This window comes from Cryptotermes secundus, unplaced genomic scaffold, assembly GCF_002891405.2.
Source record: "Cryptotermes secundus unplaced genomic scaffold, Csec_1.0 scaffold1525, whole genome shotgun sequence".
Classification (NCBI taxonomy): Eukaryota; Metazoa; Arthropoda; class Insecta; order Blattodea; family Kalotermitidae; genus Cryptotermes; species Cryptotermes secundus.
This window is the reverse complement of record NW_019724771.1, coordinates 472,857-496,933: the sequence shown is the minus strand read 5'-3', so window position 1 is coordinate 496,933 and position 24,077 is coordinate 472,857. Positions and strand designations below refer to the sequence as shown.

The window sequence follows — 24,077 nt, the reverse complement described above, 5'->3', positions numbered from 1 at the left end:
ACGAACACCGAATAAACTCACAAAATATACATGCATATTCATGCCTTAGACCGCGCGGCCAATGTGACCGGTAGGCATTGCAGTTAAGGAACCATTTTCAGTGCTGTAAGCTTCGAATGTGGAAACATTAAATCTGCTCAGTTAAACTACAACAACACCGGACGAACAGATTGTAAATCAGTAACATCTGTTGTCTGGGAAATGTTCAGAGTCTTGTTTTCATGTTTGTACTAACATAGGAAATGTCCATTTTTAGATTAACATAGTACATTTTCATTCTTCTGCCAGCAATATAAAATTGCATTGTTTCATACATACATTAAATGTTCTTTCTTGCATTCACATGGAAAATTTGCATTCATGTACTTAGTACACGGTGATTGGCCGCGCCATAGCTCAAGCGATTAGTCACTGGCTTCCCACCGCGTCAGCCCGGGTTCGATCCCGGGTCTGATCAAGTGGGATTTGTGGTGGACAAAGTGGCGCTGGGGCAGGTTTTCTCCGAGTACTTCGGTTCTCCTGCCAATATTCATTCCACCAATTGCTCCACAATCACCCTCACCTATCATCTGGGGCTGGTACAATAGACCAATTAGTGGCCGCCGTGCCGAGTGGACCCAGCTGGGGTCCACCCCCCATTAGTACATGGTGAACCTGTATAGTAATTACTGGAATTTGTTGTTTGGTTCAGAGGTACTCCTGCAGATGGCATGTGTTGGAATATGCGGCTCTGATGTCCATTACCTTGTCGAGGGTCGAATTGGGGACTTTGTAGTCAATGAACCGATGATAATAGGTCATGAAGCAAGTGGCATTGTTGCAAAAGTTGGCAAGAATGTGAAGCATTTGAGGGAAGGTCTGTATAATTTTATTAAATTGATATAATTTAATTACGATGCATAAATTGTTGTTCCTCTTCTCTGTTGGTCACGGAAAATAACGTTATAGTTTCACACTCCTCTGTGCGCATGTGACCTACAGGCTAAGTACGTAAATTTTTACATCAGTTATAGTGAAAATTATACGCTTGTCTCCTGTCATGGAAAAGCGTTAAATAAATGCGGTTCCCTTCCAAATCAATGTGGATGACATGTGTTGGTGTAATACATTTTATTTATTATTTATTTAATCATTCTGTAATAAGCCTTCGCGATAAGTGTGGTAATTTGCAAGTTTTTTAGTATTTCTATGCTTTCCGGTCTCAGAAATAAAATCATAGCGGTTATGTTGCAAATGCTTGTTGGGCGACACACTCAAAATATATGAACTAATTGCGCAATTCCAACGGATACACTTTATTAGACATATTTTTATATAACTTATAGGCCTATTTGAGTCAGGAATTCCCTTTACTTTTATATTTATCATGAACAGATTCGCTGGAGGCACGCGGCAGCGTAGTTGGTTGAGGCACATGTTACAAGCAGGAAAGACGCAGAGTCGATCGCCGATGACGTCACTGGATTTTTCAGTTGACCTGCACTATTGCCCTGGGGTCGACTCAGCCTCTAACAGAAATGAGTACCAGGAATCTTCCTGGGGTAAAGAGTCTAGGGCAGCCAGCGCGTAAGACTGACAACTTCACCTCCACGTGTGAGTCGATTGTCTAGAATCGACTCACACGTGGAGGTGAAGTTGTCAGTCTTACGCGCTGGCTGCCCTAGACTCTAGATAATATGGGAGCCCCAAAGTCTCGTAACCCTCCACGGCCTGTTTCAGGGATAGCTTGGACTTTTGACCTTTTTACAGATTAGATAAGTATACTCGTATGTTGATTTAAAAATAAAGTCGAAGTAACATCCTAGACTTTGTCAACCGATGTGCCTCAGATTGTTGCTTCTTGGAACACGTCTTGTCAGGATACTGAATTACTTATACTTCTGACAGAATGTTGAAACACGCTGTAATAATATTTTATCGCGGATCGGAAAGAAGAACAGACGCACATACAAACTATGCTCTTGAAGGCAGCCTTTGGCTTGCTTATGGGCATGCACAATACGTAATGTAAATTCATTTGAAATTTTCGCCGTCTCTCCAACTGCAAAAGGCGGTATGTTTTGTTATGTATAGAATTTTGCTGACGGGCACGCTTAGTTGCAATGGGCCTGTATGCACCGCTTGACTTGGAACCCATTAACCGCTTGCAGGGGATCGTGTGGCCATTGAGCCCGGAGTACCTTGCCGAAAGTGCCGGTTCTGCAGGGAAGGCAGGTACAACCTGTGTGCGGACATGGTGTTCTGTGCCACCCCGCCAACGCACGGCAACTTGGCCCGCTACTATGTTCACGCTGCAGACTTCTGCTACAAGTGAGTGCGTGTTGTTTCTTAAGTATTGCTAATAAACCAAATTAACTGAGTGAAATCGTGATGTATTGTTGAGGAGGGAACAGAGAAAGAGAAGTCTTCTGATCTTCGAATGGCCGATCACTGGGGTCGTGGGTTCGAATCCTACTCAAGGCGTGGATGTCTATATGCGTTTATTCTGTGTTTCTGAGTAGGTAGCGGCCTTGCGACGGGCTCATCCCACGTCCAAAGAATCTACCGTTTTTCTAAGATTAAGAAACAGAAGTCAAAAAAGCTTTTCGTGGATGTTCTATGCTCCATGTGGAAGCAGCAGCAATAGATTTGTGGATGTGTTGGTAGGTAGAATCTTGGAATGACACAACATCCAGTGGAAACAAATTTAATAAATATTGTCACGTGTTGGTTGTATAACGCGACAAATAACTACACGCCGTATTTGATATAGCGAATTTTATCGCACATTCGCTCTTACAATCACACAATTCACAATCTCACAACTACTGCTATCTGCAGTATCGCAAATACTAGACTGCATACTCTTCCCTGGCCAACTCGTAACTAACTGTGAATAGTCAAAGTCACATTGCCACTGACGGTCAGTCAGTCAGTCAGTCAGTAAGTCTTGCTGTCGAGCCCCATTTGGGGCTCATGACCAGATATTAATTATTATCATTTGACAGTTACGGTCTTGTTTCTGTGGGGCGCCTTCTCTGACGAGAGGACGGGTCTGTCTTTTGTACATGCTGCTGGTTCTTGCCAGCGCAGTTTTTCTCGGGTCCGAGTCCCTTGGGACTCGCGACCATATTTTACTGTTTCAGATTCGAGACTTCCCTTTTCGTCGCTTCCTACGACTCGCAGGGTCACGGTGGAGGTATTGGAAGGTCATCAAGACAAAGTCAAAGTCACATTGCGACTGACGGTCAGTCAGTCAGTAAGTCTTGGTGTCGAGCCACATCTGGGGCTCATGACCAGATACTAATTATTCCCTTTTGACAGTTACGGTCTTGTTTCTGTGGGGCGCCCTCTCTGACGAGAAGACGGGTCTGTCTTTTGTGTATGCTGCTGGCCCTTGCCAGCGCATCCTTAACTGTGAATAGTGTTCGCTGCTCCTTATTTAGTCTCGTTAGTTACGTGATAGGTACCGCTGTTGTCTGACGCCGTGTTTGCCGATAGCCTAGCAACGCTGTCGGGAGTTGTTTACTGCTGCATAGCAACCGCGATATCCCTTGGTCACGTCACCACGGGAGTGGGCGGGGTGTTGACTGGCCTATTACCGTAGGAACGGCAACGCTCCGAAGGTGTTACGTCACCGCTAGCTGTGGAGGGGATGTCCTGCATAGCGCAAATACGCCACACTGCTCCCTTCTAAAGGTTCGTCCCGAACAGCCTAACGGTACATCCCCGTTCTCTACGTCACAATATTATATAAATGCTTTTATTACGTGGGTTACTTCAAAAGCCATGGCAATATAATTTTTCCGAAATATCGAAAGCTCCGACCGGAATTTCCAAATTTGCCGCTGAGAAACAGCAACGTCTGATTTCTAATGATGCCGCTAGATAATGCGGAAGTCAAAGGACAACGAAGCGAGTCCAGTGCGAAGTCAGTGTGATCATAACCTTCGAGAATGAACGTTAGCCGGCTGGAACAGCGTTGTTACGTGAAAATAGCAGTGCTTTGTGGCAGAAATGCGACTGAATGTCACTCAGAGCCTGTGGAAGCTCTGGATGATCGTGCTCTACCATACAGAACTGTTGCAAGGTGGATAGAAGCATTGCAACATGGAAGAGAAGCAACTGCCGAATTGCAACGTAGTGGACGTCCTGTGTCCGTTCGTACCGATGTTTCTCGTGCCGTAATCGCCTAGTGCATGGAGGAAGATAGGCGCTGGTCTCTGCAGGAGTTAGAAGGACATACAGGGATTTACCAGGCAACTGTGCATCGAATTTTACGAAAAGACCTACACATGCGCAAGACTTCAGCGAAGTGGGTGCCACACGAATGAAACGAGGTTCAAAAGTGGACACGTTATGAAGCAAGTCGTGTGAACCTCGAACGATATGAAACTGAAGGAGACAGTTTCTCGAATCGGATACTTCCCATCGATGAAAAATGGAATTTTTTGTTTCTTAATCAAAATTGAATTTTTCGAGGATTAAAGAATTAAAAAAAAACAGTCATTCCGTAATGTGCAATTTTTCTTGCCTACTACACCTACGCCCCTTCACATCTACCTGATCTGACTAAGCCAATTGGAGGGGTATCTCATGCCCTTTCATAAGTATGTTTTGAACTTTCTTCACTGTAACGTGTTTCCCCCCAAAAATTAGTTGCCATGACTTCTGAAGTAACCCACGTATTGAGGTTATGTGACTGTTAGGTGTGGTTTGGATTGGATGATTGGATTTGTTGACTACTTAAACATACTTCCCCGAACTAAACGTAATTACTAATAACACAGCGCTATTGGTGATCTGCATACTTCAGAGTTCACTGTTACACACACACTAATTCCTCAGTCTTTGTTAGTTGTATCCTNACACACACACACACACACACTAATTCCTCAGTCTTTGTTAGTCCCATCTTGGCAACGGATTTCAACACAGGAATTATATCAGTCTCGCTGTAACTGCAACACACACGATGTCTTCTTTGCACAGCCCAATTCCTTTCATCTCAATCATCTTCGAGTGCAGTCTTAAGAGACTCTCAATTCTAATTCTAGCTGGCCTGTAATCCTCCTTATAGCCTCGTGGCGGAACCAACCGAAAACACCGTTCCCTATTAATTCCTCTATTCTTATAGAGGCGTGTTTACCTCACGGCAGTTCTTCTGTTGTTGCTTGTGTATACGTTGCCGCGGGAATGCATTTATCGATCCATTGCCTACTAATGGACGTCCCTCCTGGCTCCACAATTTCTGCTTTCGGCCGTCAAGGCACAATATTAAACTTGTCTAATCTGAATTGTTTGTAAATCCAACGATTAATAGAAGCGTAACGGTGAAGTTGTCTCTCGTTAAAAGACTGTTCTGACGAGCTGAAGTAAATAATCTGACGAAGCAAATTAGCCTTCAAAAAGAAGCAATGAGAACTGTCTGAGCATCGCATCTTTCTTCGGTCTGAACGGATTAAGCCCTCTGGCATGTACTAATTCAGAATTAATTTCAGAACCTATCGATATGTTAGACTAATGAGGAGCTACTTAAATTGTACTCTTCGCCAGATATAATTAGAATGAACCAGTCAAGGAGTATGAGATGGGCAGGGCATGTAGCACGAATGGGTCGAAGAGGAATACATATAGAATGGTAGGAAAGTCAGAAAGAAAGAGACCACTAGTAAGACCAAGACGTAGGTGGGTGGACATTAATAAAATGAATTTTAGAGATATGATGGGTTGATATGGACTGGACAATCTGGCTCAGGATAGGGACAGGTGGAGGGCTCTTGTGAACATGGCAGTGGATCTTTGGGTTCCATAAAATTCTAGGGAGTTTTAGAGTGGTTGCACAATTGGTGGCTTCTCAAGAAGGGCTCGGCTCCATGAAGTTAGTTCTTTTGTAATCAGTTAGTGGATGTGTTAAACGTTCAGTATGCACACTTTGACGGGGAGATTGGCTCCACTTAAGGTCTCTGTCTAGAAAATTGCTTACATACATTAATGCCTCGCACCTCCAATTGAATTCAAACCCACGGTTTCTGTGCTTGGGCTGTCAAAGAAAATAAAGAGTTTTTTATTTCTACGCTTATAGATACCAGAAGGAATTTGCTCAGAACAACAGGGATTTTTAATTGTGACACTCATGCTATTCTGTTTTCTTTATTGCTAGTGGGGTGGAACTAAGTCCCTTGTACTGCGGCCACCTCTGGCCTATTGTACCAGCCCCAGATGATAGGTGAGGGTGATTGTGGAGCAATTAGTGGAATGAAGATTGGCAGGGGAAACCGAAGTACTCGAAGAAAACCTGCCCCAGCGCCACTTTGTCCACCACAAATCCCAATTGACCAGACCCGGGGTCGATCCCGGGCCGCCGCGGTGGGAAGCCAGCAACCAACTGCTTGAGCTATGGCGCGGCCTATGATATTCTTACTCACGTAGCATGAGTCATTCTGACCTCAACAATGCTGTGCCCAGCTTTGTAAATGTGTGTGTTGAACTGTGTTCGAGTCAAGTTTTTTAGAATTTCTGCGAGGAAATACTTTCTTTCGTGATTAGCGTCAGAGCACTTGCATACGGCGCTCTTACGTCGAGGCCCGTTTTAGATGTTGGCTAGGCTTGAAAATGATGAGTTCAGCTGTTTTCTTTTAGTAGTGGCCTCTAGACACTTGTTACGTAAACGCAGACGAAAATATTGTGGCATATATATATACTCGTATATATACAGCGAAGTGCCAAAAGTCATGGGATAGGTACCTAGTATCGTGTAGGACCCCCTCTAGCCCGGCGAAGTGCAGCAACTTGACGTACCATCGATTCCACAAGTGGATGGAAGACCTCTGGAGAGATGTTGAGCCATGCCATCTGGATACCCGCCCACAGCTCCCTGGTATTTGTAGGTGCAGGATTTTTGGTGCGAATGGACCTCTCCGCCACGTCCCATAAATGCTCCATTGGGTTCATGTCGGGCTAACGTGGTGGCCACACCATTCATTGGAACTCTTCAGAATGCTCCTCGAACCAATTCTGGACAACTCTGGCCCGATGACACGGTGCATTGTCCGGCTGGAATATCCCACCGTTGTGGGGGTACATGAAGTCCATGAGGGGCTGCAAATGGTCACCAAGCAGTGTAACGTAGCGGCCACCGGTCAATGACGTGTTTAGATGGACGAGCGGACCCAACTCATGCCACGTGAACACACCCCACACCAGTATGGTACCACCACCAGCCTGCAAGGTGCCTTGTTGACAACCGGGGTCATGGCCTCATGGGGTCTGCGCCACACCCGAACCCTACCATCCGCCTGAAACAACTGGTACCGTGACTCATCGGACCACGCCACATGTTGCCAATCTTCTAGGGTCCAATTAGCGACGTCACAAGCCCAGGTGAGGCGCTGTGTTAACAGAGGCACTCTGGTCGGTCTTCTGCTCCCATATCCCATGGAAGCTGAAGAACGCTGCACTGACCTGCTGGATATGCGTCTGGTACCTCCTGCATTGAATGTGGATGTGATTTCAGCCAGTGGCGCTTGTCTGTTACCACGGACAATTCTAGCTAGACACCGCTGGTCACGATCATTAAGCACCCGTGGCCGGCCACTGCGCTATCCACGGTGGGTGGAAATGCCTTCCACAAGGTATTCTCGGTACACACGTGACACCGCGGATCGAGGAATGTTGAATGACCGCACAACTTCGGAAATGGAATGTCCCATCCGCCTGGCACCCACCATCATGCCCCGTTCAAACTGCGATAATTCACGTCGGCTTGCCATGAGCAGACTGGCCAGTGTTCAACCTGACTCACGAGAGAACACCTCACAACTGATACTGCTCTGGGCATTCCCAAGCCTTAAGGCGATAATGAATCAATTAGTTTTATACTCCTTAATCTACTGTTCTCCAGTCTCAGTACTGACAGACCGGATTCAGTACTATATATCAATCTATGGCTCTACAGCCCTTTGTTGGGCCCTGGCCTCTTCTTCAGTTCCGTAATCTGTTTTACACAGACGGTAGGTCACCTCGGACGATGGATCAGCCCGTCGCAAGGCAGCTTCTTGCACACAGAACAACACAAACAGAATAAACGCCTCAAGTCGGATTCGAACCCACGATCCCAGTGCTTAAGCGGACGAAGAAAGTTCATGCCTTAGATGGGCGGCCATTGCGATCGGGAGTACTATATACATATGCACTCACCAGTCTCGTCCCCATTTTGGACATATCTTATTCGTAACTAACGCTAATGGGCAAACATTCAGTGGTGGAGATCAAACTTGATTCCCCGCCTCAAATACACGTAAGTGCGTAATATTTATTTCTGTTTATTACATTTTTAATGTGACTGTTTAGTTAAAGATGCTGCCAGTAGCGTGGCTATAAGGAAACAGCGTAGACTGAAGGTAAATGAGAACAGGGTATGAGGAAAGCATTTGGACCTGAGAGGGATGAAGTAAAAAGTAGTTGGAGAAAATTACACAATGAGGCGCTTCATAATTTATAATGCTCGCCAGATATTGTTGGGAAGATCGAATCAAGGGGGATGAATTGAGCAGGACATGGGAAAGAAAAGAAATGCATACAAACTTTTGGTGAGGAAATTTGAAGGAAAGAGACCACTAGAAGGAGCATGCATAGATGGGAAGATAATATTAAATTAGGTATTAAAGAAAGTCACGGGATCTTGTGAATACAGTAGTGAGTTCTAGGTTCATAAATTTCTGAGAACTTCTTCAGTAGCTAAACAACAGCTGGCATCTCAAGGAGGAACCAGGCCAGTGGAGTTATTTAATTAGTTTTTCGGTTGTTTCATCAGCCAGCAGCTCGGATTATATAGCGTCGAATAGAAGGACGATCAGTAAAAATTAATTGGAAAGGATGTGGACAGAAGTGGCCGTGGCCTATTTTGAAGATATTATTTGGAATTTGCGTGGAGGAACTGAGGAAAACCACGAAGATCTTAAGCCCTGACCCGATCTAGGTTCCCTCCTGCTACATATACAAGTCAGACAGAACCGTTGCCACATGAGCCTTCTTGCTTTGTATGCAGTTATGGCGATATTATTTTGGAATGAGCGAATTGCACATTAGGAAGGTCTCGGTTTCAGATCTCGGTCCGGAGATGTCCTGGCCAAGATTCTAATTTTTCTTTTTGAGCCAAATGCCAGGATAGTACCTTAAATTAGTGTACAACGTGTATGTATCCAGTCCGTCAATAAAGCAACAATTGTTTATTCACCATTTAACACTTTAACACATGTTTCGGCCACAGGTGGCCATCTTTAGGCGTCTCAATGTATCCAAACTGTTACACTGCTCTGACGTGCGCTGAAACCGCGCGCTGCAGTCCAATTAAAACTTACATAAAAATAAATAATTAAAATCCATTAAAATTTTACATTTAATTTTTCATTATGTCTGTAAAATCCTATTCCACCTCATAAGAGGCGTCGTCCGCTTGTTTAGAGCCATATGATTATTACAGAAGGTTTGTTCCGATACATCAAGACACCTGAAGATGTTGTGTTAAGTGTTAAATGGTGAATAAACAATTGTTGCATTATTGACGGACTGTGGATATGTTACTTACTTACTTACTCACTCACTCATGATGCTGAGCCCTTCTGGAGGAGCGGCCAATTCTGCAGCTACTCAAGAATTTCCCGACATTTTATGGAACCCGAAGGTTCATTACCGCGTTCACAAGAGCCCTCCACTGGTCCCTATCCTGAACCAGACCAATCCAATTCAATCCATACCATCGCATCCTACCTCTCTAAGATCCATTTTAATATTGTTCACCCACCTACGCCTTGGTCTTTCCAGTGGTCTCTTTCCTTCTGGCTTCCCTACCAATATCCTATACACATTCCTCGTCTCCCCCATTCGTACTACATGCCCTGCCCACATCATCCTTCTTGACTTGATCATTCTAATTATACTTGGGTACAAGTTATGAAGCTCCTCACTCTGCAGTTTTCTCTAACCTCCTGTGACTGCACCTCTCTTCGGTCCAAATATTCTCCTCAACACCCTGTGGACTGTGGATACATAGACGTTTTAATTAAAGTTTTGGAACAGGATGCTGAAATACAGAATTAATGTACAACCTCTTTCGTCCACCGCCTTCCCGCTTTGTACGTCTCAATTCGCCTCATGATTTGACGCTACATAAACTTTCCGATTGAAAACATTGTTAAATAAATCAAGATTAATCAAAATAAACAAGAATCTCGCGTCTATACATAAGAATCATGCAATGGGTGTGAGTGTATCTTGCCATCTGCCGGATACTGCCCTGAGCTGTAGTGTTGTTTGTGATCCAAACTGACAAAGTAGCATATAGGATCTTTCAACGCGCGTTTCCCAGGTTCGCAAGTAAACTATTCAACAAATCGCTGACATGTACCACGGAACATCGTAGTCCACTGATTAAGATCAGCTGTCTTTAAGGCCTTTTACACACAGAGCCGCCATACCTCACACAATCAAAATTTATCATGAAATTATACAGCTTATGACAGCAACATGACCGCCTCTGTGGTCTAGTTGTCAGAGTTTCTGACTACATATCCAGAGGTCCGGGCNTGAGGCGCTATTTCAAGGAAATAGCGGCGCCGGTCTAGAAAACCGAAATTAGCGGCCGTGGGGATTCATTAAGCTGACCACATGTCACCCTCTATCCGCTAAAGTTGGCACTAACTTCGCCGACAAGCGGCGGTCGCTCGGTCGGTATAGTTCGCTTGCGAACTAAAAACCACGGAGTTTGTTTTATTTTTTTATGACAGCAACAATGCCGAATTCCGGTAGTCTGGGTTCCTGACCAATATATTTTTATAGCCTGTTTCTAATTGTTGCACAGCCTGCCATTGTTGTTACATCTTTTGCTGTAACCGCGTTGAGCCGGCCTAGGGACAACTGAGCCACAACGTCCTGGTTAATCCGTCTTTGGGCGACAGTCATTTTGGTGGTACCACCATGTATGTTGACGGCACGCGATACGATTTCGCCACGTGCTGGGGAACAAGTAAGGTAAAAGTTAAATTTTTCCCTGTGCTTAACTAATTAAGCACTACGTCATGAAAGCGCATGGGGGAGTGGATGTATAGATCCACATTTTCTTGACGTCGGCACTATTTGGAGGTGAGTGATCAGCTTCACGTCCCGGCCTCTTTACCCCCGGGGAAAAGTCCCCCTGTACCAATTGGATAGGATGTTGGGTGAACCCCAGAGCCGGTTTGAACGACATGGAGAAGAGAAAATTCTTGATCCTGCCTCGACTCGAACTCCAACCCCTCATTCTTCCAGCCCGTAGCCAGTCGCTTTGCTGACTAAGCGATCCCGGCTTCTGGGGAACAAGTAGCCAACTCAAAATATGCTATGAGTATATTGGTGCTGCTGTGGTGGCTTCGTTTGTAAGAGGTTCAACGGACCCCCAATTCTCAGGCATGCTTATAACGCTGTTTTTCATAAAAAGGCAAGACAGTTTACAATTTCCAAAAAAAAAAGTGTTTTAATACGGCTCCAGTAGAATCATTCATAAACATTTTATCGTTTTCTTTCCAGACTGCCAGATCACGTGTCTCTCGAAGAAGGGGCACTTCTGGAGCCCCTGTCTGTAGGAGTCCATGCCTGTCGGCGTGCCGGAGTCGCATTGGGGAGCACAGTTCTGATAACCGGCGCTGGGCCCATTGGGCTGGTCACACTTATCACCGCGAAAGCCATGGGAGCTGCTAAAGTGCTTATAACAGGTTAGAACCCTTGTACTCGCTTCAGTTTCGCCATGTCGGACAGTAAATATGGCGCAATGCTGTCACCATGATCGCAGAAGAGACTTCTAGAATCGAGATGGCATTCACACGTAATGTTTTCTCTCTTAGACCCAACTGTTCTCTTCAGTACTTTGTAACTTTAAGAGCCGGCGTAGCTCAGTCGGTATAGCGACTGAGCTACCAGCTGGAAGACCAAGGGCTAGGGGTTCGAGTCCCAATGGGGTCAAGAATTTTCACTTCTCTATGTTGTCCAGGCCGGCTCTGAGGCCCACCCAACCTCCTATCCAATGAGAACCAGGGGCTCTTTCCCGGGGGGGGGGGATAAAGTGGCTGGGGCCTGAAGCTGACCACTCACCTCCAACTGGTGCCGAGGTTAAGAAATATGGATCCATACACCCACTCCCCTATACGTCTTCATGGCGTAATGTTTAATTAGTTAAACACAGGGACAATTTTACCTTTACCTTTTACTTTGTATTTTCATCTCTTGTTTTATTTGGTTTTGAAACTTGATCTATCACCCTCAGGGAAGAATTTTGGCTAGGGGGTTATACAAACATTACTTTGGACAAAGCCCTCCGATATACACAACGCTTTTTTGTATTGCTAGTGGGGTGGGACTAAGTCCCTTGTACTGCGGCCACTTCTGGCCTATTGTACCAGCCCCAGATGATAGGTGAGGGTGATTGTGGAGCAGTTGGTGGAATGAAGATTGGCAGGGGAAACCGAAGTAGTCTGAGAAAACCCGCGACCCGGGATCGAACCCTGGCCGCCGCTGTGGAAAGCCAGCGACTAACCGCTTAAGCTACGGCGTGGCCTACACAACGCTTAGGAAAATAAGCCGTTCTCTCTTATCATATGTAAAGCGAAGGGATTCTATATCGACCCGTTAGAAGACTCAGTTCCTGAAAGGTTGCGAAGGTATGAGAACTTTTTGTATTTCAATCAAGTTTCTTAGATTTCGCCGAACTCTCTCAAAATCTGTTAAACGAAGCCGGATAAAACCTTTGGATAAAATGATTGATGAAAGAATGTCGAAACAGCTGAACAGAATATGCCAGAAAGATGCCGGGGGGGGGGGGTGGAAGGAAAGCTTTGGAATATTTGAAGTTTGAACAGGCCTCATTGTATATAGTTAAGTGAATTGGACCGTCAGCACAACATGAAGAAGAATATCTTTAAAGTGGAAACAAAATAGATTAGTAAAAACCTACGCGGCCGAAGATAGAATAAAAGATCCTCCACACAGAGCATCGGCACACGATCCTGTAACATCCACGAACCCAAGACAACAGAAGAAAACTGCGTTTAATTGTAACATACTTTAAGATGATTTATTACGTATTATTCAGTATAAACAGTGAGCCGGGATAGCGCTACGGGCTAGGCGACCGAGGGGTCGGAGCTCGAGTTCCGGTAGGGTCAAGAATTTTCTCTTTACGTCTTCTCTACTTCCTATACAATGGGTACCGGGAGCTATATCCCCGGGGTAAAACGGCCGGGGCGTGAAGTTTACCACTCACCTCTAACTAGTTCCGAGGTCAAGAAAATATGGATCTATTCATCCATTCCGCCCTACGCCTTCATGGCGTAGTGCTTCATTAGTTAATCAGAGGGACAACTTTAGGCTTTTACTCAATATAAACATTTTAAAATTATACCTGCTTTAAGACGTATTATATTAATAAATAATAGTTATTAAACCCTAATATATAAATTTCAACTTTTAACAACAAGTTTACTCCACTTTGACTTGTCTCTATATATTGTTTATATTTCATTAAGGTGTATTCGCTAATAATTACACCTATAAAAAATTGCATAACATGAATCAGTATCAGGGCAACTAAATTTCAAGTAACTTTGTTTCATGGAATACACCTGATGATGACCTAAGTAAATGTCGAAACATATAGCATACACATGCTTACAATAAACGAGCAAGATACACCACAACATGTATTTTGTCTCGACCTTGAAGTCATCCTTCTGTAGGTTGTATTGACGGTCCAATTCACATAACTATTGAACACACAACAGGATGCAACCCATAAAACTCGTATATTTCTGAAAGCGAGAAGGAACAAGAAAGTTTTTAGACAGTAGGAAGGAAAATAAGAGATTCTGGACTTAATTGCATTGAGCATCATGTCGGTCAGAGTAGATAAAACCCCCCAAATCAAATGAAATACAAATCCCCATACACAGAATTTTGTAGGAACTGTATGTCCACATCGTCGTGCTTCTGACCTTTGCAGACATCGTCGATCATCGCCTTGGAATCGCCAAAGAGTTAGGAGCTGACTACACTTTCCTGTCAAAAGTGGGTCAAGACGAACACGAAACAGTTAAGTCTTTCCATTCCTTGCTGGCCGGGCCCCCGGACATCACCATCGACTGCAGCGGAGCTGAAGCCAACATTCGTCTGGCAATCCTCGTACGTAAAGCCCTGTGTGCTTCTTGTGCTGTATACTCCCCTCTCGAAATTTCCCAGCTCGGCAAGATTTGGGGTGACAATGAAGATTCCTCTCTATGGGCTGTGACGCCACGTAACATGGTATATTGTTGCCTGCGTTTCGGAGGCATATTCTGCTCCCTTCTTTGGAATATAAGAATAAGATAGAGGCGATACTTCGGTATCAGCCCACCTTTCAGAAGAGCGTTATGACCTTTCCATCAATATCTTATAGCTTTCTCGAACATTTGCTGGCAGCAAACCTAAGTCTTCGGTCCAGTTTGCCCACACTATATGCCGAAGAAATTTATAAGACATCATAACACTATTTTAGAATTGAAAAAAAAAAAATTATGGATTTTGCCCAGAGAGGTTAAGCAAACCTTGATACTTAGGAAATACCATAAACTAATTATTTTCAATGTTTTTCCGACTTCGGCATTGGTAATATACTACTGTGTTTTCAAGAAAAATCCTCTTCATGGAATTCGTCAGTGACATAATTATGAGTAATGAGTAGGGTGCTGTGACCGATATGGAGATTTCATCCCCTCGCCTCTCTGGAAGAATTGAATAATGCCGCAAATCATTCCACAAAAAGCATCAGGTTCATCGGCCTAAATTCAACCCAGATTACTCCCGGACTCAAACTTGACGTATTACCGATGAACAAATCCGTTAAGTATGGCGAAATGAGGAAAACCACGGAAGCCGACAGTTAGGACAACCGTACTTATCACAGTTCTCTCGTTATACTTCTGATCTCAAGTCCGTCGCTCTATCATTTCACCGAAATTGGAGAGGTCAATATTTCGCATGGGATTTCTGTGAATGTTCAGTGAATATGTGTTTTCCCAAAGCGACCGAATGTTGCTATTGTAACCGTCCCCTTTTCGTTCTTTGTATTTATTTGCCTGCTTCGGTAGACAACTTGACTCTTATCAGGTTCGTGTTACGGTAATAACCGAGGCAACCGGAAAATGCACACTTAAAGCCAGTCCACTGTCAGAAATCAACGACACTATTTCCACTCTCCACAAATTGTTTATTTCAGAAGTGAAATATTATAACTTCATTAGCAAGCACTGAGTAATATGGCCCTTTATTACTATCAAAGCTTTATCGAACCAAAGTGAAGGACTGATGAATTTTGATAAACTTGAGGAGTGCGGCCCAATGACGTCTGCCTCCAATGAATTCAAAACGATACGTTTTTGAAGACTGGTATCCTGCGGTAGCGTCGCTCCATCACCTGTGAAGGATTTGAATTCACGGCCTCTCTTCCAGGCAAGAATAGTTTCCTATTGTCTGATTTTAACTAGCCAAATTCATCATGCAATCAGCACTAGACAATCACATAACGGACTTTGAGAATAAAGAGATCCCAAGATACAGAACCCGGAACCCCACATGTGAAAGCGGTTATTTCTTGGTTTAGGGTCCAATTACACCCTTCCGAAGACACCTTTATGACAGCTACACCTGTCAGAAAAACAAAATTTACATCTTCGGCAAACTACAGACTTGCCTCCCGTAGTGGCCTTGTCCCTTTCCGGTCACCCAAGCTGCAGGTAACAAAACAAGGCAGTTGTTTCTGTCCAGATACGAAAAGCAATGCTAATAAATCGGTCTCCCTAATAAACCAGTCACCCTACTGATGTGGCTAAAGAGGACCATAACGTCCCATGGAGAGTTGTAAAAGGTTTGGACTGTCACACTATCCATCATAATATTGTATTTCAGCATCCTGCTGCATTGATGTATCGCTTTACACATTTGCTTCCATCTTTAATATACATTTACCATTGCTTCTTGGAGTAAAATAAAATTAAAATTAAACTTCTACATATTTCAGCCATACTTGGCCATCCTCAGCAACTCTTTTCTTTTCTCCCTTGGCACTACAGCCCCAATGGGCCTAGGCCTACCTCCATATGAACTCCGTTCACTTCGGTTTTTCTAGATCTTACACATTCGGTAGGACTCCTTGGGCGAGTGATCACCTCGTCGCAAGGCCTCTACCTGTAGACAAACACAGAAAAAACGCACACAAACATCCATGCCCTGAGTGGGATTCGAACCCACGATCCCGGCTTCCGAGCGAGCGAAGAAAGTGCATGCCTTAGACCGCTCGGCTACCGTGACCGGCCAGGCAACTCTTTACTTGTTGAAATTTCTGCATTGCTTTCTTTCTTAAGTTAAAATATTCCAGCGTTATTCCATTTTCGTCGTTCGCTTATTACAGTAAATTTGCTTGAGAACATCCCTCTTCGTCCGTACTTGCGCCACCATCTTCGTGCGGCGTCCGTGTTTTCTGTGTTGATTTATTTAGGCCTATGAATATCGGTGTGGTAGTGTTATCGTTGTTATTGTTGAGGCGCGTCCACATTACTAGGGCTCGTGCGACTCGCTATGCTCGCGAATAATGTGGACGATATGACAAGTCACGAGACAAGCAGATTTTAAATTTTTAATTTAAAGACTATAGCCAATAAATTAAAACAAGACTACAGCCTATACACACTACGAGTAAATATACGGATCCTCACGCGCCGAAGCCTGGCGAGCAACTGAAGTAGTGTGGACGAAGATTTACGAGCACAAGTAAGAGCCAGGCGAGTCTCCTGACGAGCACGAGCACGAATAATGTGGACGCGCCTTTATATGTCCCGTTAGTGTGTATGTACCCACGCACTTAGTGTAGTCGAGTATAGGAGTATGTCTTTATTATTATTGTTATTATTGTTGTCAGTAGTAGTAGTAGTAGTAGTAGTAGTAGTAGTAGTAGTAGTAGTAGTAGTAGTAGTAGCCCCTCCAGGCAGTTGCCGGAATAGTACCTTATATTAGGCTACGGCCGCTTCCATTCACACACTTTCCAATTATCATCCAATCATTCGAGGGCATATTGTTTGAGTTACTAACAGTGAAGTTGAAAACACTCCGTGGCCTGTAGTCCGCAAGCGAACTATACCGACCGAGTGACCGCCGCTTGTCGACGAAGTTAGTGCCAACTTCTGCGGATAGAGGGTGACGCGTGGTCAGAGCAACGGATCCCCACGGTCGTTAATTTTGGTTTTCTAGACCGGAGCCGCTATTTCCTAGAAATAACTCCTCAGTTATCCTCACGAGGCTGACTAACCCCGTTCCAGACCCACTACTTCTCAAAAAACGTGGTAGCGCCGGGAATCGAACCCAGTACGTCTGCATCTGTAGCCAGGAACTCTGACCACAAGACCACAGAGGCGGCCAACAGTGACTTTGAAGTAAGCTTGAGTACAAATAAATCCACAGTGGTGAGTCTCGAATAAAGTGGGCTCCCGCTGATACAGTGTTTACTTGTGTTCTAACGTGACAGACGGGCACTTGTAAGTGAGATAGGATTTTCTCTTATCTCACTTGACGACTCAGCTTATCCTTTGCACAGATAACAGTCTATTGTGATTCCTCCCGCTGAGGTACTCCCACGGCGTTAGTTTACCTGTAGATGTTGTGTGTAGCAGGAGTCAGCACTTCATGCAGTCGTTTGCATAAACAATCCTGGCCGCGTCACTGTCGCCCTCCAACCACCGATTCCTGATATGCCATTTGTATTGATTAAAGTTCTTTTTCATGGTCAGTCCGAAGACCATGCCCTGTTCTGCTACAGTGGTTGTACTTGTACCCGCACATCATGAGCTGTGTTGTAATCGTGTCACAGGGGGTGTGTGAAAGAGTGCTCTGCTGTACGTAGCTGAGTCCATTTTGAGAAATGTGCTGACACGTTTGAGTTTTGTATAAATATTTGCAATACTTGCACGGTACGAAACAAAATCAAATTATCCGGTATAAGCCCCGCAGCATACAAGTTAAACCGAAGTTCTTTCCAAAATTTCGTACGTGTAACATGCAGACAGCTGCTGTTTTCGGAAAAATGATCAGGTGCTGAAGTGGGACCTTATTAATCTGCATATTGTCATCTGTCATGTGACATGTAGTTTGGTAGATAGGTACCAAAGTTTCGGAGAAAGATTCACCTGCCTTAATAGTACAACAGTGTTCTCTACACTGAAGATGGAAACAGCACATCCCTCCGAAAGTTTGATACATATCTACCAATATATTGTAGTTCGTCTTTCTTCTTTTACACTACATGTTTCGGCCGTAACTGGCCATCATCAGGTGTAAAAGAAGAAAGACTACAATAAAATGTTGTATTTACGACGGTATTTATATTATACATATAAAAGTGTAGAGTGCAACAGGAAGCTTAAATATATCTACCAAATTACACTCACATCCCCTGATGGTGCTATTTTCGTATTTCCCTCCTTGAGAAGCTCACATTTCATGTGCTCTTATTTACGGCTTCATGGTTTTCCTCACTTCTCGAGCCGAGGTAGCGTAGTTGGTATAGCGACTGGTTACGGGCTGGACGACTGTGGGATCGGAGTTCGAGTCCCGGTAGGGTTAAGAATTTTCTCTTCTCCCAACCTCCTATCCAATGGGTACCGGAGGCTCTTTCCCTGGGTGTAAAGCGGCCAGGGCGTGAAGCTCACCACTCACCTCCAACTAGTGCCGAGGTCAAGAAAAACGTGGATCTATACATCCACTCGCCCATACGTGTTCATGGCGTAGTGCTTAATTCGTTGAGCACAGGACAACTTTACCGTACCTTACCTTTACCTCGACTCGAATGCCTGCATAGCTCACATCCTTACCTACCACCACTCATACCCAGCGTCAGTGCTAGATCTTTCGACCATATTGCAGCTGCACTATAATCTCAACATCCAGCCATTTTAGGACACACTGCGTACGTAGGGACCGAGTTATGTACACCCGAGAATATGCAGGGTTTTTACGAATCCGTAAATTTTTACTTACAGGCTACTAAGTCGGGCGGTGTGGTCGTGCTTGTTGGGCTGGGAGCCCCTGAACAGAAGATACCATTGGTCAATGCAACTATAAGAGAAGTTGACATCCGAGGAATCTTCCGTTACGCCAACGAGTAAGTTGAGTGTTGCAAACACCCCACGCTATTGTGAGCACCAGAATTATTCCTAATATAATTGTTTCCATAAACTAAGAAACGACTTAGCAACAGATAAGTTATATCTGTATCCATACCAGAGTCGCACTACATGATGTTATTTTGCAGCTACCCCATTGCCTTGTCTATGGTGGCATCTGGTGCTGCCAAAGTGAAACAGCTCATTACGCACAACTTCAGCCTCGAAGACACGCTCAAAGCTTTCGAAGTTGCCAAGACAGGCGTTGGCAACCCCATCAAGGTGATGATTCATCCGCTTCAAGACAAAGTGTAATGCAATTGCGACGGATTTTCGTGCTGTAAAGAATCATAATCGTAAAGATTTTAAATTGCTTGTGTTCAAATGAAGAGTTGCCTTTTAAATTGTGAAAAATGTTGCGATTAGCTTTAAGATTTGTATTACATGGTTTTGCTTGTATAGTATATTGCTGATCAAGGGGCCTTCTGTATACATTGGTTATGGCTTTCTTTCAACATTTATGATCCTATTGTTTGTCATGCCATTCGTCCATATCATTTACCGAAAGCCATGGTTACTCCGAAGTTTTACATAATTTTCCTCAGTGCCCCAACTGAGCTACGGGATAGCTCTAAAAATATACCATGGCATTTCTTTCCGCACCGTTCTCGGTTATAATCACTCCGCTATTCAACACTTGTAACCTACGCAGTAGACAATGTTTCGTTAAATTAACGAAGAGAGAAGTTACTAGAAGTATTTTCTACACTGTATAATGTTAATGGAAATATTTCGAATATAACTCAGCTGTTCTAGATTTTCAGCTAGTAAATCACAAATGCCCTCCTCAGAAATGTGTCGATTGAAGGCAAGCTATTGTAAAACTATAGGTGTTTTATTCCGTGCGGGAATATAAAGTTCAAACTTTAGATGACGCTAATTATTCGCCGTATCCCATTTTATTTTGTCTCCTTAATCTTTACTTATCATTGTGCTTTGCATTACTTTGTTTTGATTGATATTTATCTAATAATTAGTATGCCGCTGCAAGTAAATGAGATATTTATATTCCTCTAAACATCGCCTGACCGGTCACGGTAGCCGAGCAGTCTAAAGCATGTAGTCTTCGCTTGCTCGGAAGCCGGGATCGTGGGTTCGAATTCCGCACAAGGCACGGGTGTTTGGTGTGTGTATGCGTTTATTCTGTGTTTGTGTTGTCCTGTGTTTAGGTAGGGGCCTTGGGACAAGCTGATCACCCGTCCAAGGAGTCCTACAGTCTGTGGAAATGATCATGTAACTGAGGAATCAGTCCTACGCTCCAAAGCGGGAACGAGAGGAAAAGAAAACATAGCCTGAAGACACACACACACACACACAGATCTCTCTCTCTCTCTCTCTCTTTGGTAGTGCCTTCACGTCACATCTCCTAAAACATGATTGCATGAAGATGTATAAGGTCATTGGGACATATTTCCGCGAATTCATGCCTCAGCGTCTATAAAGTAGGCCATCTTCTCTCCCACTTGTTGTCTAATCCACCGAATAAAAAAAAAATTTCTCATACCCTTCGACACTAAGTCTCTTCAGTTGATAAATAAACATACAAGTCAAAATTATCACTGAACCTAAGAATCTTTTCACAACGGCGTAAAGTGGGCAAGGATATATAATATATTATAACCTCAGCATTAGATGAAGCGGGAGGTGTCAGTATAAGCTTCGGAACGCCTTGAGACGGGGTGAAGTCCCTGGTGTTGGCTAAATAGGAGACACCAGTAAGCATTTAGTTGCTGAGCTGTCACTGTTAATCTTGTGTTCATAGACCATTATGTGAGCCACGTGCTTTCGACATCGTTTTTAATGACTTCATGAGTTTCCATCTGCTTGACATCTGCCCCCCCCATGTGTTTCATTGCATTTCTTTGTCTGCTGACCGGATTAGGACATGGATCCTTACCTCCATCCAGAGCCGAAGTTATGGATGTGGAGCTATAGTTCCACTCCTTCATACCTTTCCACGGCACGGTGTTTGATTTGTAAAGCACAGGAACAAATTTAACTTTATCTTTTTATGTGGGCCTTAATAAAACCTCTACTGACTTATGGATACTTTCATTGTCAGAATGTTTATTTTAATATATTTATAGTAACTTGACTCCATTCGGTACTCTTAAAATCATTCTGTTCAGCGAACCTTTAAAATAGCACGTGTAAGCAACAAGGCGGGACAGAAACCTAACCGTTTGTTGATGGGCTATAATTACTGCCCCCAACTCAGAGTGGAAGGAACTTATAGGAATACGAATGTACAAGAACTTCGAACTCAATTTATCCGCGTTCCTTTCCCCAAATCTGTCCACATGCCTGCTTCATTGTCGTGTTCACAAGCATTGTTCTTTTGCTCAGCCAGTTGGATGCATAGAATTACTGTGTTTTGGAACTTTTTCCATCATTAGGTGTTCTAAAGAATAGAAAACAGTACTGGACGATGAACAAAGTCCAAAAACCCCGTAATTCTTTTTACAGAGTGGGGCGCAGAAACTTCCTTTTTGTGAAGACGCATTGTGAAGGGAGGGGAGGTCGCAGAGAAGTGGGGATAGGCTCGGCGAACGCAGCAGTCGCGGAAGTTTCTCTCTAATACCCCTCACTAGNTGGCCCTTATTTTTTTGAAGAAGACAATCATGCAGTACTGTCGAATTCATAGCGGTATGTGGACATGATTAAAACTTTTTCGAACCAGCTCTTGAAGAAATGCATCTGGGAAATGTCTGGTTCCAACAGGATGGTGCCACGGCCCACACAGCCCGAGCTTCGATGACAGTTTTGAGGGCAAAGGTCCCCGGATGGCTCATCTCGCTTCGAGGTGACATCCCGTGGGCAGCCCACTCACCTGATCTAGCGCCCTGTGATTTTTGATGGGGATACCTCAAGGCAGAGGTTTTTAGACATCGCCCCACAAACCTGCTTCAGCTGAAGAATGCTATTCGGCAGGAAGTAGCCCAAATTCCCGTGCACGTGTTGGAACGTGCAGAGGGGAACTTCACAGAACGGTGGCCACCACCTTCAAGATATTTTGTTTAAAACTACATGATTTAAAACTTTAAAGTATGTTCTTTCATTAGCTAAACATAAATTTTGTCTATCAGCAATAATTTTTCTTTTATTCGCCATCAAAAATAAAAAAGGAAGTTTCTGCGCCCCACACTGTATTATACACCATCGTCAGAACTCTTTAGAATCCAGTTGGATGCAGTCTACATCTCAACCTCCACCTGTAAGGTCCAGTTTAATATTATTTGTAATATTTAGTAAGTAATTTTAATGGTAGTTGTCATTGAAACTGATACGGATGACAATGAATGAATATGGGACACTGTTAGCCTAATGTTTATCAGCGAACCTGCTTTAATGTCACTTCGTTCATTTGCCTTTTCCTTCAGCACTCTTAAATCATTCTCTGCAACTTCCAGCAATCTCATTCTGGTTCTTTCCACGCATCTTCTGGTTTCGACTAAGAATATGTGAGAGCAATATCCGCGATCCCCGATAGCCTGTGTCTATCTCGTTTCAAATTTAATTTTTTGCCTTGTAGTACGGCAGCTTATTCGGCACATCTGTAATGTGTGTAGCCTGAACGCTCAGGAAGTGGAGACCTCTATCATCAAATCGTGCAGCCGAGAAGTGCAGATGGAATGCTACGTCAACAGCGAAGCGGTATCCTATTGTGATATGTGTTTATCTTCGACGTAAAGGGCGTGTGCCTTTGGAAATTGGAACTGCAGTAAAGTAACCCCATGGAACGGGGTGATGCATGCTTTCAGATTAGAATTCTCGTTTGCACGTCTAGGTGCTTGTTTTGAGAAGATAGGTTTTGTTATACATTTTTATAATCTCATTCATATTTCATGATAAATACTAACCAAGTTTTACGTAAATTATTAATATTCAAATGCTGGAGATAATATTAACTCTTCCCTCTTTCGATACCAGTTACGAAGGTCTACTTTTGTACAACGCGGTAAACTGTACTTCTTTTGGCTTGTTTTGGACTTCATCCATCGTCTGGTATGTAGTTAGTTAGTTAGTTATTGGAGAGGGTGGGTTTCCCCATGCACTGAGACCTGTAGTGGTCCATTGTGCTTCCCTCTATGATTTCTACCAGTCTCTATATCCTACCGGTACTGGTGCTTACCATCAGTCCCGCCCAGCCAGCGAGACCGGCTGTACTAGCTGAGAGGTATCTATAATGCTTCCCCCATCTACCAGAGGTATTAGAGACTGCTGTTGGGCGGGAAACGTCCCTTAATTTGTCTCAGTGACCTCCTTTGGAGATATGAGGTTCTTTTACGTGCCGTAAAGCTACGACACGGGACCCACGGCTTAAAGTCCCTCCCGGAGGACTTGTTCCCTCAATTTTTCCGCCCTTAAAAATTCGACGACCTTCGCCGGGTATTTGAACCCGCGTACTACGAGTCATGAAGTGGGAACGTTACTTCTAGACTACGGAGGCCTCTTTCGTCTGGTATGTAAAAGGCACGTCGTGGTCTTTTGTCTTTTACATATCAGACGATGGATGAAGTCCAAAACAAGCCAAAAGAAGTACAATATATACCATCGTCGGAATACTTTCAAGTCTAACCGCGGTAAACTATGGTAATCAAAAATGATGTAATTTCATAACTTCATGCTTTCACATTTATCCAATCTTCAGGGCTACATTAGGTTTGGATAAGGTACTGTTCACCTCTGTAAGTGCTTCGGTTCTCTCAATTTTAGCCGCCAGAAAAACGGTTTCAAAACTATATAGAGATTGAAGGCAAATATACTTCGTCTGAATCGTCTTTGAGAGTACGTCTTATCTTGAGCAGGCCTCTTTACGGAACA

The 24,077-nt window shown here is 43.9% G+C and overlaps 1 protein-coding gene across 3 annotated transcripts in view; it reads left to right on the top strand.

Annotated features, from left to right (window-relative positions):
• Nucleotides 1-19,690, top strand: part of LOC111863052 (sorbitol dehydrogenase) — a 36,359-nt gene extending 16,669 nt beyond the window's left edge. For all 3 annotated transcript variants that reach the window (XM_023849004.2, XM_023849003.2, XM_023849005.2), the window contains 6 exons: nucleotides 692-856; nucleotides 2,151-2,310; nucleotides 11,545-11,729; nucleotides 14,009-14,187; nucleotides 19,071-19,192; nucleotides 19,343-19,690. In XM_023849004.2, coding sequence (XP_023704772.1) covers nucleotides 692-856; nucleotides 2,151-2,310; nucleotides 11,545-11,729; nucleotides 14,009-14,187; nucleotides 19,071-19,192; nucleotides 19,343-19,508 — 977 coding nt within the window. In that variant the 3' untranslated portion in view covers nucleotides 19,509-19,690. The remainder of the gene's footprint in view (nucleotides 1-691; nucleotides 857-2,150; nucleotides 2,311-11,544; nucleotides 11,730-14,008; nucleotides 14,188-19,070; nucleotides 19,193-19,342) is intronic.
• Nucleotides 19,691-24,077: the final 4,387 nt, after the last annotated feature.